General features: G+C 48.0%; 1 protein-coding gene across 3 annotated transcripts in view; it reads left to right on the top strand.

Annotated features, from left to right (window-relative positions):
- Positions 1-21,852, top strand: part of CTDSPL2 (CTD small phosphatase like 2) — a 471,093-nt gene that overhangs the window by 225,733 nt on the left and 223,508 nt on the right. For all 3 annotated transcript variants that reach the window (XR_014978858.1, XM_085644683.1, XM_085644684.1), the window contains exon 10: positions 12,789-12,868. Coding sequence is in view for 2 of the 3 variants with exons in the window: in XM_085644683.1 (XP_085500809.1) it covers positions 12,789-12,868 (80 nt within the window). In the remaining variant the exon portion in view is untranslated. The remainder of the gene's footprint in view (positions 1-12,788; positions 12,869-21,852) is intronic.

The raw sequence follows: 21,852 nt of genomic DNA, 5'->3' as shown, positions 1-21,852 counted from the left end.
CACCATAATGGCTACCCTGAAAACTGAGAAGTTTGGTACCAAACTTCTCAGCACCTTAAACCCACACTGATGCCAGTGTGGGATTTAATAAAAAATGCACTCAGAGGGCATCTTATGATGCCCCCTGAAAAACGACCAGGGTGAGTTCCCTGACTGGTACACACCAGCCTGCCACCACGATGCAGGTTTCTGGACCCCTAGGGTGGGAGCCTTCGCTCCCTAAGCCCAGAAACAAATCCTTTCCTGGGCGGGCGTGTTCACACCTCCCCCAGACCAGGAAGAGCCCTCTGTGGCTGGTGAGCTTCAAAGGCCTGGCAGCTTTTGTAATGCGACCCCCAACCTCTCCTGCTGTCAGGAGCGGGCCCCCTTCCTGTCGCCCCTCCTTTTAGGCGGGAAGACAGGTGGGAAAAACTAGCCAGCCCAGAATGTGTGCCCACCTCTGCCAACTCTACCCCTCAGGTGGGGGAGGGGAGGTGAATCCCACTCTTCAGTGCCTGCCGTCTTGCAGGTAGCAGGCACTCCCCAATCAGTGTTAGGGATTGTGCTCACTCCCCCTCGTGGGGTGAGCACACAAAGGGTGTAGTCATCCTAAAGTCAGTAGCCCATTGGCTACTGACCTTAGAGACCCCTAAAACGCTCCTAAATAAAGTATTTAGGGGCAGCCCTGAACCAGGAAAGCAGATTCCCACGACCTAAGAAGAAAGGACGAAAGAAGACGCCCAGCAGAGGAGACTGCAGAGAACAACTAACTTGGCCCCAGCCCTACTGGCCCGTCTGCAGTTTCTAGATATCCTGCGCTAAAAATAGTCTTGTCCTGCAGCCAGCGACCTCCAGATCCCTGGGAGGAATGACTGCCTTCAATGAAGACCGGATCTCCTGTGAAATCCAGCTCTGTTCAGAAGAAACACCAAAGAAAGACTCTGAGCCTGCTGAGGAGAAATAAATCAGACGCCTGGAACCACCGCTGCACTCGTCGCCTACGGCCCGAGGTCGAGTAGCCCATCAGTCCCAGCGAGATCCCCCAGCGCTCCAGAGTCCCCCGTGGGTTGACCCCTCCAGGACTCCCCGACTTCGCCTGCAGCCGCTGCAGTAGAGCCCCCCCACCCCAAAAAACGCGAGTGGCCCGGTAAGGTGCAATTCCACCTCAAAAGACATCCCTGCATCCAGCCGCCCTGCACCCTGGAGAAAATAACCTGAGGTGCACATGCGTCCCCGAGCCCTCCAACTTACCTGCCCAGCTGTTGGTTCCTCTATTTAACAAAATAGGGAGTGAAGAGGTAGTGTCCGAACCGGACACTGGAGGTGGATACGTCCTCCTCTTAAAGTGTATCATAAACAATAGGATCCACCCTCAGGAGGTTCAAATAGAAAATTCACGACTTAAAAGTCATGTGCATTACCTACAATGGTGGGAAGCTCATAGTGTTTCCTAAATACCCCTCACACACCAAAAGGGCCCTTGGTGTCATGCTTCATCATAGGGGTCTTCCCGCCCCGCTGCGGGACGGGGCATGCTACGACCTACGGATACGTGGGAGCACTGATGTCACAAACTGTGTGGTGTAGGAATGAGTGAGTGAAAAGGGTCAGGGGTGAGTAAAAAAGTGAGTTAAATACCTAGCTCTTGTGGATTAGAAAAATTTAATATTCCGTTGTGCCGGTATTATTAAAAAGGTGGGTTGGAGGCATGTTTCGAAGTGGACCCGCGGGGAGGAGACATTCGAGCGAGGCAGTGTCCTGGATCGTAGTGCGAATACAGGCATTTGTCCCCCTCGTTTAAGACAAGTCTGTCTTTTATTCACGTAGTATTGATTACCTATACGTATATCACTTTTATAACAATTTGACATTTTCAAAACAGTTATGTGAGAGCAGAAGGGATCGGAAACCTGTCCTGAAGAAGCAGCATGCTTCGAAACATTTCGACGCACACAGGAGGCATTGCACATTGAAGCAACATACCCACCTTTTTAATAATACCGGCTCAACGGAATATTACATTTTTCTAATCCACAAGAGCTAGGTATTTTTTAACTCACTTTTGGTGTGTGAGGTGTATTTCAGAAACACCATGTGCTTCCCACCATTGTAGGTAATGCACATGACCTTTAAATTGTGAATTCTCTTTTTGAACCAGCTGTTGGTTCCTCCTGGAAGTCTTCCTGGACCGAGCCTTCAGCTGAAGACCAAGAATGAATACCCCCTTTGAAAACCACAGGGCACCCGACACCAAAATAGCACCCAGCACCACTGCAGGGCGACACTTGACCTTGGTTGAGGCCGGTTGCTCCCTACACCGTGCAGCTCCACCTGCCTGCGCCCCTCCCCGCTGCTGCTGAGTCAGTGCTCCAGTGTTCGAGGCCCCCCTGGGCTGCTGCTTGTTGCTCTTGGTATTGTTTGGACTGTGCTGTTTAACTACTGTATCACATTTGTATTCTTTTCACTGTGCCTGTGTTTGTTTCTTTTTTTCTTCTCTGCCTGCCAGTGTCCCCGCTCTCGCTGCCCCCCTCCTGCCGCCGCCGCCCCCCCTGCGTCCCCGTCCCCTTCTCTTCCTTTCCCTTCGCCTTTCCCGCCGCTGCGTCCCCTGCGGCCCCGCCCCCTGCTCCCATTGGCTGTTTCCCACCCTCCTCCCAGCTGATTCTCCCTCCCACCTCCCTACTTATGGAGGCTGCTGTGCGGCTGTGCCGCTGGCGCGCCTCAGGCAAGCCTGTTTGCTCCCGTCCACGCCTGGACCGCGCCCAGCGCCAGAACCCCTGGACAGCGCAACAGCCACGACGACGCCAGACTATGCTACGACGACGCCAGACTGTGCTGCGACACTAGCACCCTCCACGCACTCAACAACGGACGAAACCACTGCTGCTTCCAGGCCGCCCCGAAACGCACCCACGGACCTTTCTCCTGCCGCACCTGCAGCCTCACCTGCGACAGTCACAAAACCCCCGAAGACCGGACCCAACCACCTCCGCTGTATACTCCTGAACACCCGCTCCACATGCAAACACGCCGTCGAGCTCTGGGACCTGCTTGACACCTCCGCCCCAGATATTGCCTTCCTGATCGAGACCTGGTGGAACGACTCCTCGGCGCCCGACATCGCCATAGCTGTCCCAGACGGCTACAAGATCTCCCACAAAGTACGCACCAACGGAATCAGAGGAAGAATAGCCATCGTCCACAAGTCCAGCCTCAAGGTCTCCACCCACTCAGACGACACCCTCAACACCGCCGAACACCTGCACTTCCAGATCCACACGACCCCATCACCACCCTAAGAGGAACACTCGTCTTCAGACACCCCGGGCTCAGTTCAGCGACTCCATCGCCGACCTCGCTAGCACCCACGCACTCTCCTCCACGCACTCTCCTCCACGGACTACATCCTCCTCGGGGACCTGAACTTTCATCTCGAGAACAACTACGCCAACTCAGTCACCCTGATCGACAACCTCGCCAACCTCTGCCTCAAACAACTCGTCACAGAACCCACCCACACCGCCGGCCACACGCTTGACCCAATCTTCACCACAAGCACCCACGTCTCCTTCGAACACACCACCGAACTCCACTGGACCGACCACCGCTGCGTCCACTTCATCTTCAAGAAACCCACCGCACCAAACAGCTGCCCCGCCGCTGCTGGAGCAGTCACCGAAAACCAGCTGACCACCACCCTCGCCCAGAACCCACCGACCCAGATGACGCAGCACGCAACCTCAGGCAAGGGATCACCGACTGCGCCAACACCCTCGCCCAGCTCAAGAAACCCCAAAACAGCCGCACCAGCAAGAAAGCCTCCTGGTTCACCGAAGAGCTACTGACCTCCAAACGAGCATGCCGGAAGCTGGAGAAGACATGGCTCCAGGAACCTACACCGGACAGCCACGCAGCCCACAAGAATGCCATCCGCAGGCATCACCACCTCATCAGATTAGCCAAGGGATCTTCCTTCAAAACCCGCCTGGACAACAACGCACACAACAGCAAAGAGCTCTTCAGTATCGTGAAGGAACTCTCCAACCCCAGCGCCAACACCGACTACATCCCGCCCTCACAGGAACTGTGCGACTCGCTGGCTACCTTCTTCCACCGCAAGATCACTGACATCCACGGCAGCTTCAACATCTCGACCACCCCGACAACACCAATCCCCACCCGCCCAACTCCACCCGCATCAACGGCCTGACCTCCTGGACCAACGTCAACGATGACGAGACACGCAAGGTCATGAGCTCCATCCACTCAGGATCACCGTCAGACCCCTGCCCACGCTACGTATTCAACAGAGCAGACGCAGCCATCGCACCCCAACTACGGAAGGTCATCAACCTCTCCCTCGAGACAGCCACATTCCCGGAAAGCTAGAAGCACGCCGAGATCCACGCCCTTCTTAAGCCCAAGGCGGACCCCAAGGACCTAAAGAACTTCCGGCCCATCTCCCTGCTCCCATTTACGGCGAAGGTCATCCAGAAAATCTTCAACACACAATTGACCCGCTACCTCGAGGACAACATCATCTTAGACCCGTCCCAGTCTGGATTCAGAATAAACCACGGCACCGAGACAGCTCTGATTGCCGTCACAGACGACATCAGACGCCAACTAGACCACGGCAAAACATCAGCCCTGATCCTCCTGGACCTGTCAGCCGCCTTCGAAACGGTCTGCCATCGCACCCTAAAGACATGCCTCCAAGAAGCTGGAATCCAAGAGAAGGCCCTCGACTGGACTACATCATTCCTCTCCGGCAGAACACAGAGCGCCCGCCTCCCATCCTTCCGATCCAAAACCACCGACATCATCTGCGGCGTACCCCAAGGCTCATCACTCAGCCCGACACTGTTCAACGTCTACATGGCCCCCCTCGCACAAGTTGCCCGCCAGCATGACCTCAACATCATCTCCTACGCCAACGACACCCAGCTCATCTTCTCCCTCACCGAGGACCCGCACACAGCCAAAATCAACCGCCACGAGGGATTGAAGGCCGTTGCCGAATGGATGAGGAGCAGCCGACTGAAGCTGAACTCAGATAAGCTGGTGATCCTCATCCTCGGTCCGACCCCCCTCAACCTGGGACAACTCCTGGTGGCCGACCGCGCTGGGAACAGCACAGACACCCACTGACCACGCACGCAACCTGGGAATCATCCTCGACTCCTCCCTTTCCATGTCGAGGCAGGTCAACGCCATCTCCTCCTCCTGCTACAACACCCTCCGCATGCTCTGCAGGATCTACAAGTGGATCCCCACCGAAACAAGAAGAGCGATGACACAGGCCCTTGTCAGCAGCAGGCTAGACTACGGCAACGCACTGTATGCAAGAATCCCGGCCAAACACCTGCAACGACTGCAACGCATCCAAAACTCCTCCGCCCGACTGATCCTCAACGTCCCTCGCCGCAGCCACATCACCCCTCACCTGAAAGACCTACACTGGCTCCCCGTCGACAAGAGGATCACCTTCAAGCTCCTCACCCACGCACACAAGGTACTCCACAATACCAGACCAGCCTACCTCAACAGCAGACTCTGCTTCTACACCCCCACCCGCCAGATCCGCTCCGCCAGCATCGCCCTCGCCGCTGTCCCCCCACATCCAACGAACGACCTCCGGCGGCAGATCCTTCTCCTTCCTCGCCGCCAAAACCTGGAACACCCTCCCTACCCACCTACAGCAGACCCAAGATCTGCTCACCTTCAGAAGACTCCTCGACCTGGCTCTTCGAGCAGTAGCGGCACCCCACTCCCCACAGCGCCTTGAGACCCTCACGGGTAGGTAGTGCGCTTTACAAATTCATTGATTGATTGATTGCAGGTGGCTTTGTGTGCTAAACTGGATCCCCCATTGCCCTGAGCCTAACACCAGGAGCTTGGCTCCCACAACCAAGTGGCCTGCTCACTAGCGGCCCCCAACCGGAGGCCCCTATCCCCCATTGGATAACGTTAGGCCTCAGCACTCTGCACCTGGCCGCCCTAATGCTGCTGAGGGTGTAACTAGAGTGCATCCTTGACCCTGGGGGACCCCCGAGTCTACCCCCAGAACCTTAACTACCACTACCAAATTCTTAACTCAAAACCGATAACACTATGTTCGAGGCATATGAGCTGCAGATCACACACTGTGCATAGATCGCCATCTGGTGTTGGGCCCGGATGTTTGTACTTTGTTGTTGTATTGGAAGAAGTCTTTGGAAGTCACGAGATAGGTGACTCCTCCTTTTAACAATAGTGCGCATGGGCATCGACTCAATCTTCAGATTGTTTTTTCCCTGCCATCGGGCTCGGATGTGTTCTTCACGCTCCAGTTCGGTGTCGTTACCGTTCTACCTTTCGACACGCAATCCTTCACCCTTTCTTCGCTATTGTTTCGATCGCGTTTCCCATTCGACACGCATCACTCCAAACTTGAATTCTTTGACTGTTCGTCGTCACTGGCCTTCGGGCCTCGCTGCGCCATTAGGCCTTTGACTCATGGAAAGGACTCCTTTCAAAAAGTGTCCTCAATATGGATCCAAGTTTCCACACGCCGATCTTCACGAGGTGTGTAACCTCCGCCTTTCGCCAGAGCACGAGTCCAAAGACTGTCCAGCTTGTGCCTCTTTCCGCTCTAAGAAAACAATTCGGGATCATCGAGCTCGAAGAAGCATGGCTCGATCTTAAACATCGATACCGGACGATATCTTCCAAGAAGGCACCAATGTACCGGAGCAGGAGCAGATCGAAGAGGGCAACATAAGCGCCTCCGACACCGACAACTTCGATGACCTCACTCCAGGGCAAGGAAAATGGAAAACCTGTACTAGCTCCACGCCCAAAGAAGAGACATTGCCACTTCTGCTTTGAGAATTCCTTCTCCACCTCCTCCTCCACACCACATCTCTCCTAACCCATCTCCAGTACCCTCACAATCTCCACCACTACAGGATGATGACACCTCAGGGGAGGAAGGGGATACTGACCCTTTAGGGGAACCTAGTCACCCCAACTCCCCAGAGGACCCATGGGAAGATTATGGCATACCTGATGTCCCTAATGCACCACAAGATGATATCTACCCATCTAGACCATCCCCTCCAGAAGACACTATAGGGTTCACTCTGCTTATACACGGAGCTGCAGAATACCACGGTGTGAATTTGCATACAGACCCTGTAGAAGAGGATTTCCTCATGGACACTTTTGCACCATCTCAAAGGTCCACTTCCATTCTCCCAATGCTAAAAGGGGTAATCAAACACGCTCCTGAAGTGTTTAAAGATCCTGTAAGGGCCAGAGCAATTAACCCCAGGGTCGAAAATAAGTACAAATCTGCCCCAACTGACCCGGTTTACATTAAATGGGCAACTACCCTTGGATTCTTAGTAGTCTCCAACACCAGGAAAAGGGTTAACTCCCAAACCACTGGCGATGCTCCACCTCCTGATAAGGAGTCAAAATTGTTGGACGCATCTGGTAAGAGCAGCGTCCCAAGCAGCCAACATATGGAGAATTGCCAACACACAGGCTTTGCTGGCTAGGTACGATAGGGCACACTGACGAGCTAGAGACCCTACTACAACACCTTCCAGATCAATATAGAGCCAATGATCTCATCCAGGAAGGCAAACTCATAACTAATACCTCCATTCGTTGCGCTCTGGATGCTGCAGACATAGCATCCCGAGCTATTAATACCAGTGTCCTTTTACGTAGACATGCGTGGCTACGCATTTCGGGCTTCATACCCGAAGTCCAAACTACAATATTAAACCAACCGTTTGACCAGGAACACTTATTTGGGCCTAGTGTAGATTCATCTTTGGAAAAGATGAAAAAAGATTCCTACCTGTCTGGAACACCATCACCACGGACAGGTGGGTGAGACAAATCATCCAATCCAGTTATTGCCTAGAACTCACCTCAACTCCCCCAAACATACCACCCAGACTGCGCCCAATGTCAAAAGAGCACTTAACGCTCTTAAAACAGGAGGTGCTTTCCCTCCTACAAAAACATGCAATAGAACCAGTTCCCCCTGCATCACCAAAACACAGGGGTTTTACTCCCTGTACTTTCTCATTCCAAAGAAGGACAGAACCCTGAGACCCATCTTGGACCTCAGACCGTTAAACCTCTACATGCATTCAGACCACTTTCTTATGATTACTCTTCAACAGGTCCTTCCTCTACTCAAACAAGACGACTTCCTTGCCAACTTAGATCTCAAGGACGCCTACTTCCACGTTCCCATTCACCCTGCTCACAGGAAATATCTCTGGTTTGTAGTTGACGGTCCGGATTACCAGTTCAAGGTTTTCCCATTCGGAGTCATCACAGGACCCAGAGTCTCTGGCAGTGGCAGCAGCCCACTTAAGAAGACAACCAATCCATTTCTTCCCATATTTAGACGACTGGCTCATAAAGGCCAAGTCGCATACCCAGTGTGTAAATCACACACACACCACAATCAAACTACTTCACGACTTAGGGTTTACCATAAACCTCACAAAGTCTCACCTCCAACCATCCCACATCCAACAATATCTAGGTGCCACAATAGACACCTCAAAAGACCTTGCATATCCCAGTCCAGCCAGGCTAGCAAGCATGCAAACCCTTATAACAAAATTCCAGACACAACACTCCCATCCAGCTCGAGTGTTCATGCAACTAATAGGGATGATGGCCTCTTGCATATTCATAGTACCTCATGCAAGACTCCAGATGCGCCCCTTAGAGGAATGCTTGGCACGTCAGTGGAACCAAGCTCAAGGTCAGCTTATAGATCTGGTGTTGGTGGACGGCTGCACACATCGCTCTCTGCAGTGGTGGAACACCCAAAACCTTTCCAAAGGGCGACTGTTCCTAGAGCCGGTTCCACAGATTGTGCTAACAGCAGGCTCATTGCTCACCGGCTGGGGAGCTCATCTACTTCATCACACCATACAGGGCACATGGACACCTCAGCAAAAACTACTCCACATCAACCATTTGAAGTTACTAGCAATCTTTCTGGCATTAAAATCATTCCAGAAACAGATATCAGGCAAAGCTGTCTTAGTCCGCACCGACAATATGACAGCAATGTGCTATTTACAAAAGCAGAGGGGGACGCACTCTGCAGCTCTCTCCTAGCACAGAGCATATGGAGGTGGCCTATTCCTCAAAACATTTTCCTTGTAGCCCAACATCTTCCAGGAATTCAAAATCACATGGCAGGTCTGTTAAGCCGTCGGACACAACAGATTCATGAGTGGGAACTTCATCCACAAGTTCTTCAACCGTTATTCCAAATGTGGGGGCAGCCAGAAATAGATCTCTTCGCTCCACATCACAAGACACAATGCCCAAGCTTTGCCGCCAGATAACCACACCCATTGTCCAAAGGCAATGCGATATGGATGAATTGGTCAGGCAGATTTGCGTACGCTTTTCCGCCTCTACCACTCATACCATTAGCGGTGCGCGAGTTGCAACAACAGTCACGAACACTGATCCTAGTTGCTCCAACATGGGCCAGACAGTAGTCCTGCACCAAAAACGACACCTCTCCCTGCAGCTCTTAACACAGAACCATGGAGAGATCAGACATCCAGATCCAGCACAGCTCAACCTGGCAATCTGGCTCCCGAAGTCCTAGAATTTGGTTACCTCAATCTTCCACCTGATTGTATGAACGTTATCAAAGAGGCTAGGCTCCCCACCACTAGAGCCTGCTATGCAGCCAAGTGGAAAAGATTTGTTATATCCTGTAACAACACCATCAATCCTTTAGATGCCTCTACTCAACACATCATATGTTACCTGCTGCATCTTCAAAGTTGTAATCTAGCATACACATCGATTAGATTACATCTCGCTGCCATAGCAGCTTACCTACAAAACAGACATCTGTCATTGTTTAGGGTACCTGCCATTAAAGCATTTATGGAAGGCCTCAAAAGAATAATTCCTCCCAGGGTACCACTCTCGCCAGTGTGGAATCTAAACATCGTCCTCACAAGACTAATGGGTCCTCCATTTGAATCTCTGCATAAATGCGAGATGCAATTTTTTACATGGAAAGTCGCTTTCCTTGTGGCCATTACATCTTAGAAGAGTCAGTGAGCTTCAGGCACTAACTATTCAAGAACCATTTTTACAACTCCATCATAACAAAGTGGTTCTCAGGACCAATACCAAATTCCTTCCTAAAATTATCTCTCCTTTCCATCTCAACCAATCTGTTGAGTTGCCAGTGTTCTACTCGCAACCACAAACAGTAGCAGAAAGAGCTCTTCGTACACTAGACGTAAAAAGAGCACTCCTTTGCTATATTGACAGAACCTTTTTGCAAAACAAATTTTTGTATCCTTCTCACCACCACATAGAGACAATCTCATATCAAAGTCTGGGATTGCAAGGTGGATTGTCAAATGTATACAAATTTGCTATCACAAAGCAAAACGTGCACTATCAATTTCCCCTAAAGCCCACTCTACCCGCAAAATAGGGGCTTCAATGGAATCTTTAAGGAACATTCCCTTAGATCTCTGCAAAGCAGCTACATGGTCTACACCGCACACATTCACAAAACACTATTGTGTAGATGTGCAGGCAAAACAACAAGCTAGTGTGGGCCAGGCTGTACTCAAAACACTATTTCAAACTACTGCAACAGATACTGGTGGTCGCCACTGAGGAGTACTGCTATGCAATCTATGCACGGTGTGTGATCTGCAGCTCATATGCCTCGATCGAAAAATGCTACTTACCAGTATGCATCTGTTCTTGGCATGTAGAGCTGCAGATACACACACGCCTCCCCGGCTACCTTTGTCTGTTCCAATATTATCTTAATTAGATACAACATACATGGGCATCTATTTCTGTTTCTTACAAAACTCCATTTCCCTTCCTGGCAAAAATACAATCTGAAGATGGCGTTGATGCCTATGCGCACTATTGCCTAAAGGAGGAGTCGCCCATCTTGTGACTTCCAAAGACTTCTTCCAATACAACAACAAAGTGCAAACATCCGGTCCCAACACCAGATGGCTCTCTATGCACAGTGTGTGAATCTGCAGCTCTACATGCCAAGAACAGATGCATACTGGTAAGTAGCATTTTCCTTTCCTCCATAGGATAACATTGACTGTTTTTCTTGGGAAAGTTTCCAAGTGTGGAGCTTGTTAAAATTGTACCATTTAGCCAAAATGATTTTACTTATCTGTTTACAGGAAATGTCCCAGAGTAGTATCCAGGTATACTACTCTGAGTAAGAAAAGTAATCTAAAAAGTAACTTACCTGGTATTTTACTGAAAAGCCCATTCAAGTCTATGTTCTGTATTTACAAAGTATTGCATTTCTTTGCAACCATACTGTAAGTCAAAACAAAGTACATATACAATTACAATTTCAAACTGCATTACTACTGTAAAGTATTTATTGCATACCTGTGCCAGGCTTGCTTGGTTCTAGAAAATAAAATAACTAAAAATATTTTCATACAAAAACAATTGGTCTGAAGTGCAGTCTTTGAGTGTGTGAATTCATTTGCTGATTGAGTGTGTACAACAAATGATACTGCCATACTGCTCGACCACACTACCACAAATAGAGATTGAGGTGCTATATAACTTTACCTCTGCCTACTTTTGGGGTTCCACTGGACTCTGTGCACGCTATACCTCACTTAGGTATAGTATATACAGAGCCAGCTTCCTACACATCCAGATTCATGATTTTTAGGAGTGGAAGCACCATAGCTTACAAGGCCCTCACGTAACAAAGTATTCAGGAGATCAACCATCATATGTAATAGTATTGGATCCAGTAGGCAAAGTTTGGAGGGTGGTAGATGATCCAGTGGGAAGCCTAATTAAGATAGCTTGCAGAATAGTGAAAAAGGTGGAGAGGTCAATAGTTGGCCAGAGAGACATAGTGGGTGTTAAATCAAGACTATTCCCTCTGTTACAAAGTTCTTGTTTAGGCTGGTTCATTTGCTGATTAGGAAACCCCAAGTAAGGAGTTGCTCTTGACATCTTTGGACAGTTGAAGATGGATGTCAGACACTTTTTTAAATAAAGAACTGAGCTATCTCCTCGCATTCTTTTGGAAAGCGAGGTATGGAATTCTACTCCCTTGATTTAAAGATTGGATCCACAATATGATTCAAAGCAATGATATGGTGGAAACATTCTGGCCTGCAGCAAGACCACACGATATTTGGGAGCCAAAGTCATTTTTACTGAAAGATCAGAACAGGGTGAAAAAAATTGTGAGAATTAGCTATAAGGTGGCTTCATAGATAGTTGATAAATTGTGCAGCTGTTTACCTTGTAACTAAGAGTGTTATTATAATTTTTAGTTTTAAGATACCCTCTACCTTTGTTTCAGCTTGTTCTCTGTCCAAAGGACACTACTGTATTTGATGTGCTTTATTATGTGCAATTAAAGTTGTAATAAGAAATAGTTCTCTAGATGAGCTTAATGTTTCCTCCAGTCCACACAGATGTCAACTGCAAAACATGTAGTTTTAGTTGTTGCAATACCCACAGATGTGTATGTGATTCTTTGCAACTTGGATTGCACACTCATGCTTATTGAAAATCTCAGACCTGTACATTCTTAACCATTCTATGGCCATAAAATCCTTTTACCCTAAATCAGTCAAAGGGGCTAAGTAAGTGACACTGAGCCTGTTATCTGAATGTGTGTGGGGGGGGGGGGGGGAGGAGGGGGAGTCCGAATTACTGTCATTATTTGGAGAGTAAAGATATCTTGAGTTTAATTTTCGCTGATTATATTTATCTTTTATGTACAGATAATTTTATTTACTGCTTCAAAGAAGGTCTATGCAGACAAGTTATTGAATATACTGGACCCTAAAAAACGTCTCGTCAGGTAATTCAACTACTGAAAACTCCAGTGAGCATGCAGTCATTTTTGAAGTGCAATCAGTTTTGGTAGTTACGTGCCAACATTAGAGTAATTAATATTTTGTATTTAAGTGCCTGCCATGAGGGACACCATTCTCAGGCAAGGCTCTTCACCTTGGTTTTGCTGTAACAACTGTAACTTACTTTTTTTTCCTTTTGTGAGCTGGTATGCAACTAAGTGCACAGTACTAGAAGTCATATCACTGTATAAAGTAGCACGCATCATTTGCTCTCTAAAAAGATGTCATGGGAATGGATATTGTGATTGTGAGAAAAATGTACTCTGATGGCTTTTGTCGGTTGAAGATGGACGAGTGCGATGTATAGTTTTTCTTTTAATAAACTGCTTATTTTATATTTTAAAAAACCATGATGGGGGCTGAGACACTGCCAGTTATGCTTACATCTTATTAAATAGCAGTAATTGTTGATTAGCGCAAGGAGGTTCTTCAGTGATGAGTATCTTGACATCATTGAAATACAGGTGAGTTTGCTGTGTTTTCTTTTTGTATTGTTGGATGAAGCATTTACAGTTTAAAACTCCTGACTGCCCTGTCACTTAACCAGTGGCCAGTTTCTCAAATGTTTTCGATTTTCCTTTTTGTGGGGATGCTTTTGTTGCCCAGCATATTTGCTCTTTCTAATGATTTGTTGGGCCAGTTGAAAAAACAAAATTCACAAATTCCCCTTTTTTAGGTCGAGCCTAGCGCAGCAGCTAAGGAGATGACCTCTTGGAATTGGTCTGTACTTTTGGAAAACTCGTGCATGTACTGCACTGTTTCCAATGAGTACTTGTGCGTGTACAGCCTCCACCTTGCGTGAGCGAGCAGCTGAGCCATCTGTTTCAAATTATCGCGCCCGCGCTGGTTTACATTTACCTGTCTCAAGGTCACGTTAATTGGAAACAGATGGTGGTTGTGATCACTTTTGTGGCTGCTTGTTTGAGCTGTCTCAGTGGTACTGGTAGCATCATCTAAGCACTCCGCTCGCTCTAATCATAGCCAAATTGAAAATATAGACCCTTTCGTCGTTTTAAAAAGTATTTCCGTCATGCCTGGCCCAGACAGAATAAGTACCAGTCACCATCAGAATAAACACAATAAGGATGCAGATGAAATCACTGAAACAAAGTTTCCGAGGCTAGTTAAGTAAACGCTTTATTTCCATTGAGATTGTGGCACAGGAGTGCCACTGTGTCAAAATTTGATGAAGCATATTTAGTATGTTTAGAGGTATCCACTGAACCCAATCATAACACTACAATCACCATACACAAATGGTGCACACGTTATTTGCATGGCAGTTTCTTACAGGTCCTAATTTTTTTTTTTTTTTTTTAACGTACAGTCTTCTACCACTTTGTGGCCGACTGCCTCAAAAAATGAAATATGTTTGAAGTCGCTCACTAACGAATGTCTGTCATTAGGCATTTATAACTGACTGGATATCCCAGAATCCATATGGGGTTTTGATGCCATCATCCGGTTTTTTGAGTCGCTGATCAGCAAAGCAACTACCATTTTGCCTAGCTTGCAAACCATCATTACTTTATATATATATATATATATATATATATATCTGTTAATATCACTAGAGCACATGTCCGTGCAAGGGTAATGAAGTCCGGTTGCGTACAAGGTGTGATAGATGTATCTTTCGAACACCAAAGTTACAGGTGAGAAATCTTTTCTGCCTGTAATGCTATTTGGAAAAAACAAAATTGCTCCCTAAGTCCACTTCTGTGCACCCTGTCACAAGGCACGTGTAAGTCGTGGGTGAAAGTGCCATAGTGCTGTCCCTGACAATCCCTATACATTCAGCGTTCCTCGAGTCTTCCCCTCCTCGTCGCCACTTGAAAAGGACTACAACGCTTGGGTGGTTCGAGAACTATATTGCGTCCACCTCCAGCCAGTACCTGACACAGCCTCCAGGATACGAATCTGGCACATAGGATCTCCCTGATGACATCACTCCGAGGGGGTCTTTCAGGACCTGGGACAGGGTCGCTCTACTTGGCTTCACAGAGATGCCTTCATTTTAAGAAGTTTCACCGCGCAATGATGGAAGCTCGCGTTCACTTTACAAAAGTTTCCTTCCTGGTATTAGAAAAGGCTCAGGTTGACCCAGCAAGTTTAATCACACAATAATTAAAAACAAGAGCCCCAGTGAAAGGGGTCGGTTTGAGCAAGGCAAGAAGGTCCCAGGATGCTGCAAGAAATATAGCCTCTCTGGGAGTAGATAGCTCAGAGTCTTGGCAATTATGCTTACTTTCCTTTCTTTTTACTAAGTAAGGTGAATGTATTTAGGTGTTCAGTCACATTTTTGAAAGGAGGACAACTGAGTGGCTCAATAAAATGGCGACATGCACACTGGCCAAGCAGGCCCATTGTTTCTGTAAAGGAGGAATTTGTTTCCACACTTGAGCAACTGCTCTGAAAGTGTTCGATTGTGAACAGCCCCCGCTCTTGGATATAGTCAAAGGGTTATTGATGAAATAGTCATCATGCAAGGAGTTGGTCCTGAAAGAGAAGCCGCAAGAGCGAGGTTGACTGCACGTCATTTCCCCACAAGGATAAAGTTGCCTGGTTTGCAAAGATTCTGAGGAAGTGACCTAGATGCAGGCACGCATCAGGGCTTTGAACATGTCCATCAGGAAACTTCATTCTTGTTTCGCCAAATGCATTAACTGACTTAAGAAAGCTGAGGTTTATTCCTCACCTATGGTTGTAAATGAGGGCATGTTCCAAAGGGTTATGAGAACTGGGTGGATTTGTTCATCAACGTTAAGTTTATGGAACAGTGGTGACTGGCACAAAGGCGAATAGCAGTGGCCATAGTATCCCTCTGGCCGGCTTTCGATTGCTGTAGGTGGTAAGTAATAAAGTCTCACAAACTATCACAATGAGGTCTGGAATTGAAAATATTCTGGTACCAGCATTGGCTAGTGATGGTTGCGAGATTTTCGGACACTGGCCACGAGGGCCCGGATGTCACTAACCTGGAAGATCCACAAGAAAGGTGTGTAAGGGTGATATGCCTAGTGATACCTGACCAGGGTCAGTCCCAGAGTGTAGGCTATTTGATGCTGATATGGGTACTCGAGCACAATATTTGAATTTTATTTTCTTTAAGTGTCAGTTTTCGCTTTCATGTAACAAAAAGTTAACCTCAGAAGAATGTGGTATAAAATGAACTTGTCCATTGACCTTTAGATCACCTGTTAGATCATGGCTTGTTGTGCTGCTTAGTTTTGTTGTGAGTTTTAATTTCATAAATATATCCTGAATATTCTACAAATATATAGGTCTCACCTGGTCAAAAGCTCCACAATTTCAAATAGCTCTTTAAGGACCAAGTACTGTCTTTTGAAAAGTCAAATTATAGTGAAAAATAAAAATAATAATAGTTAACAAAAAAAGAAGGCACAACAGCAAATTTTTCTGCTCTCCTTGATAAAAGCTTCTAGAGTGGAAAAGATGGCCCTCAGCTAGCACCTTGGATGTCTGCAACCAACTGCCAGAAAACATCAAAGCCTTCCTGTTAAATAGGTTATGGGTCGGTTTCTTAGCTTCTGTGTGAATTAATTTAGGTGAAATGACATGACTCTGGTACCAGTCAACTGCCACTGACAGATTTGAGGATCATGCAGGGCGCCTATTGAAGTCACATCTGGGAAGATCGGCTGCCCAGATGGTCCTACTTGGCAAGAGTCTTCACATGAAGCCATAATACTTCTCAGATGGCAAAACCGACCAGCATAGATCAAAGTAGTACCTTAAATAGATGGTGATGTTTGTCATACCTGACAGGACCACCTGAACACACAGACCTCAACTTCAAATGTAGGGCATAAGAAATGTTGCTTCACCGTTTTGCTCCAAAAAAGTTAAGAGTATAATTTGTTTAAGAAGTATGCGTCAAAGGAGAATAAAAGTAAATTTCACTTTGCAAACAGTCCTTTTCTCAAGGCAGAGTTATACTGATAGCTTTGAAGTCTCCTCCCAGTCCCTTATCCATGTATATGTTCTAAATGTGCCCATATCTTCAATTACAGAAGCCGATAAGTTACCAACAACTCCATTTTACCTAGACTCTGACAATGAATGCGCTTTCCTGAGCCACTACTCAATAATACTTGCCAACCACGGAGCAAATGTTGGCAAGAAACAATGTGGCCTCATCATTCTGATCTTGGCTGTTGGGGGGGGGGGGGGGGGGGGGAGGGGGAGGGGGAGGGGGGGACGATTCATGCAGATGAACAGTGGAAGTTGCGAAATTCAAGGCAACATAGAAAGCTGGGAAACCTCAGTTGCAGTCAGGCTGAGAATGGAGTCAAGACAAATTGTTCACAACAGTCAGTGGGAGAAAATCCCAGCTGGAAAGACTTGTTTCAAAGTGGGGGCAGTGTGGGTCATAATCCGCAACCAAGCATCCAAAGGAAACACTTCTCTGCTCCACAATAGCTGAAGAAGTCCAAAAGGTGTACCAGTCAATCTCATGCAAAGTCACCAATTTCGAAACGGTTTTTGGAGCTGAGAATAAAATCAGTGTTCTGTTATTGGCCTCTGTTTTTGCTGTGGAAATTGTTTTTTAAAGTTATGCACTGGATGGATCTTACTCCAAGAGACCATGGCTTTACCTCTATTTTTATAGGTAGATGTTGTACGAACAGCAAATAGGGGGAACCAATTTTCTTTCTGGTACAAGAAACATAAGGGGGATTGTCTTTTGGGCTCTTGGGCTAAAGTCTGGGAGATGCATGTCCAAGCTCTTAGTACATTATGGTTTTTCACAGTACATTCCAGCCTCAGTGAATGCACTGTGAACAAGGAGCAGCTTGTAAAAAAGTACAGGATTCTCAGAAAGACATTGAATCATGCCACTGTTTAAGAGGTAACCCAGTTAAGGGTCAAAATTAGTCTCTTGAAATAAGGTACCTAGTTAGCCGAGACATACTGCACTACAGTAGAACTATGGAACTATTACATTTAAAGATCTCGTGAATGTTATAAATAAACTCTACCTTCACTAAAACTGCACTCCACTTATCTGCAGCCAGTTGAGTTTTGTAAATGAATGCAAGACCCGCAGTTTCTCGCTTCCAAATTTGCAGGACCTCAAGTGCGAAGGGAGATCGAGGAGGAACGTAGTGGGAAGAAACATTTTACACTGGAATTTTGCATTTTCTAGGCTTTGTTTTGTTCATTACAACCTGAAAACATTGAGAAAATAATGGCACAAGGTAAAAGTGATCCACGCTTTAGCAGTACTGTGAGTTTACTTGCAACAAACAGTCTTTGCAAGTGTCAGAAACACCACGTAGCAGAACACAGTATAATATACAAGCAAATAACTCACTGGGCAAACTGACTCTGCAGGACAGTCCACCTGAGTTCAGATTTAGCCCAGCTAATGTAAAGACTATGCCTGCAAATACTTCAGCCAGGGGACAAGATTGCAGTACCGCAGTTCTTCGTGCCTGAAGTATGTTATAGTAAGGCCTTCGTGACAAACTTAGAGTATTGAAGCAATACTGGGCACTCGACTTTTTTTTTAATGTTTTTTTTTTTCTATTCATGAAATTTTATCAAAATAAACACAAAAAGCCAGCATGGTGTTACAGCAACTCAGATAATACAGCCGTCCTGGTCGAAATATGACCACGTTTTGGTAATGACAGCGAGTGAAGCACCTATACCACACAGTAAAACAGGTACAGTTTCCACAACTTCAGGCATCAACCTACAGCATAGAGCATGATGTTATTTTACGTTCTGTGGAGGGTGCATGACTCAGAAAGGAACAATCAGGCCTTACCTATGGGTAATAAAGGTGTAAAACAGTAAATAGAGAAAGAGACAGGAAACATAAGGCTCATACCACAACTGTTTCCGCCATAGTGTGTGCAAGCGACGAAGACCCAAGCTGACCTTGAGCCCCGGTCAAAAAAGGTTCCCATATGTTACGGGCCCTCGAGGACGGGGGCATAAGTTCCCAAAACGTACTCAGTTGTGTGTGGCTGTACGTTACATCATTTATCCAACCCTTGATTGAGGGCACCCTCTGTCTCCCCCAGTGTATTGCAACCTGTCGTTTGGCAAAGAGTAGGAGGAGTGCATGTAATTTACGCTGCTCAGGCAGAGTGCCTTTGACATACCCCAATAGGCCCAGTGCTGGGGACGGGACATCAGTTCTACCAATGATGTGGTTCACTGCTGCAAAAATTTTGGACCAGAATTTGGCTATCTGTGGGCAGTCCCACGCCACATGCAGAAATGAGGCTGGAGTGCATCTGCAGCGCCAGCAACTCTCGTCTTCCCTGAGCTTCATACGACACAAACTCACAGGTGTCCTATAGAACCTATGCAAGTATTTAAAGTGGATCAAACATAGCCTATAATTTGGGGAGAGCTCAGTGAGCTGCCCGGAACAGAACTCCCACTGGGCCTCACTCAGTGGAGTGGCGAGCTCGCTATTCCAACACTGGAGGGATTTAGGTTTCACCAACGGGTGTGTTTTGCATTTGGGTGTAAATGCGTGTTATAAGTATTCTGGAAGATTTCAACACCTTTTCCAGCGCAGGCTGCGGTGGAGGAGCTGCAGGGAAGCCGTCCCATAAGGCGCGACACGCTGCACGCAGTTTGTGATATAAAAAGAGCTCAGCAAAAGATATAGTCTGATCTGCTTCGTCGATCGAGTCATCACTTCTGCGAGTTGATCAGTCAGTAGTCGTGTTATTGGGATAGTCATTCCTCTTCCTGACCCAATCCTGTTTTTTAAAATTTTTTTTATTCCCAGTCCTTCTGTATTGCCTGGCTTGTAGTTGCAAGCCTCCCTGTGTAATTGTGGGACTGCAAGTCCCATAATGCAAAGTGGTGTTTGGTGAAAGCCAGGCCTGGTTGGTGTTCTCACACAGTTCGAGGCATGTGGGCTGCTGAATTCATATCTGTGCATAGATCGCCGCCTAGTGTTGGGTCCGGATGTTTGCACGTTGTTGTCCTGGAAGAGTCTTCGAAGTATCCTTGGATAGGTGACTCCTCCCCTGGACTATAGTGCGCATGGGCATCCTCTCCATCCTCAGATTGTTTTTTTCCGCCATTGGTTTCGGATGTGCTTATCTTGACTCAAGTTAGGAAAACCTTTTTACAGGCCAAAAGGCCTTTAGTTTGCGTCGGTACTGTTCCCGATCGGTATCGATAGTATATTAGTTTACTAACTTCCAGAACCAACTTTTTCGCATTTTCCCCGACCATCGACCCTTCATCGACGATGGAATCGAGGACACCATTCAAGCGGTGTCCGGTATGCAATGCGAAATATCCCCATATCGACGTCCATCCGGTGTGCAACAAATGCCTTTCACCGGATCACGACGAATCTACATGTATGGCCTGTGCCCGATTCCGATCCAAGAAGACTCTTCGGAATCGACGAGCAGCAAGACTCGAAGCGCAGCAAGCGGCACCGGCCCCAGCCAACATCTTCAGCGCCGAAGACGAAGATGTCGAAGACGTGGAGAACCTACCCTCCAGCCCCGCTTCCGAACACGACTCCGTATCGGAAGACGTCGAAGAACAACTCTTTTCCAGAGATGAAGCCGACACCGAGGTAGGAGACTACAATGAGGCCTTAGGGGCCGAAGAGAGTAGCTCCGGTGACGAGCCAGGCCTACCCGTACAGACTGAGGATATCCCAGTGAGCCAGTCTATGGACCCGGTCGAGGGATCGCCTTTGGGCCTTACCCAAGACCTATCCCGCAGTTCTTCGGCCCCGCCTTCTGGCCCGGCCTCGGACATTCAGCGGCATCCATTACTACCCAAAAAGGCTGGTTTCCCTTCTTCGAAACCGAAAGCCGCATTGGTTCACCAGAAACCGAAAGTAACGCTGGTCGGATCGAGGCCCACCACACCTTCGACGCCAGCAAAACCCGTCGGCGCCGACCGCACCAAACGAGATTTTGGTGCCGAGCTTGCAGCAGCCGACGTGGGCGCCGACACACGGAAAAAGAGCTTCGGTGCCACCAAACCTCTTCGGCTACCGGCACCGACACAATCTGCTCCGACCCCAAAGGTCAAACTGCCTGCTGCGTCGCACCCCGCTTCGACAGCACCACCAAAGGCACACTCATCAAAGACGTCGACGGCCGTTGCGGCCCCTCGACTCGATGACTCGCCGGCACCGAAGAAGTCCACGCCCGCCTCTACGGAAACGGCCGGCACGAAGGGCTCGATGGCACTCCAGGTGCGGACCGTTGCTACGCAACGCACCAAACACAAAGCAGTCCTCCAGGACACGTCAGGCTCCGAGCCGATAAAAGCTCCATCGACCTCTTCGGCACCGACCAATATCACTTTTGGCCTGCCGCCATCCACGGCCCCAAAACTGTTCCAGATCAGAACACGGGTCACCCACACCACGTTCACGCCTGCCGAACGCTCTCCTGCGGAGTAGTCTCCGTCACATGTCATCGACGCCGACAGGATGGTGCTCCACAAAAGGAGAATAACTTCAGAGTCAGCTTTGGACTCCTACCGGATCCCGCTTAAGAAAAAGCTGCCGGTGACTTCGGAACCAGTTCTTTCCGAACCTCTCCACTCCTTTTACCAGGATCCACAGTCCTTCTCTCCCACACACTCCGACACTGACGTTTTGGAGGACTACATGGGTGACCACGTCCCCTACCCCGGAGAGATGGACCCTGAAGGCCAACAGGACCCCGACCAAGCTTGAGATGACCCTGTAGACTCGGGTGCACCTATGGATACACAGGACCCGCAACTCTATGGAGCAAAAACATCTCCCACAGAGGACACTGCCGCATTCAACGCCCTAATTGAACGTGCTGCGGCCAATCATGGGGTGCAACTCCACTCTGACACCGTGGAGGACGACTTTCTCATGGACACTTTCGCATCCTCAGAAAGGAATATAAAAACTCTACCAATGTTA

Source organism: Triturus cristatus, chromosome 3_1, assembly GCF_964204655.1.
Source record: "Triturus cristatus chromosome 3_1, aTriCri1.1, whole genome shotgun sequence".
NCBI classification, from domain to species: Eukaryota; Metazoa; Chordata; class Amphibia; order Caudata; family Salamandridae; genus Triturus; species Triturus cristatus.
The sequence above is the reverse complement of the archived record's forward strand: the minus strand, read 5'-3'. Positions and strand labels throughout refer to the sequence as shown.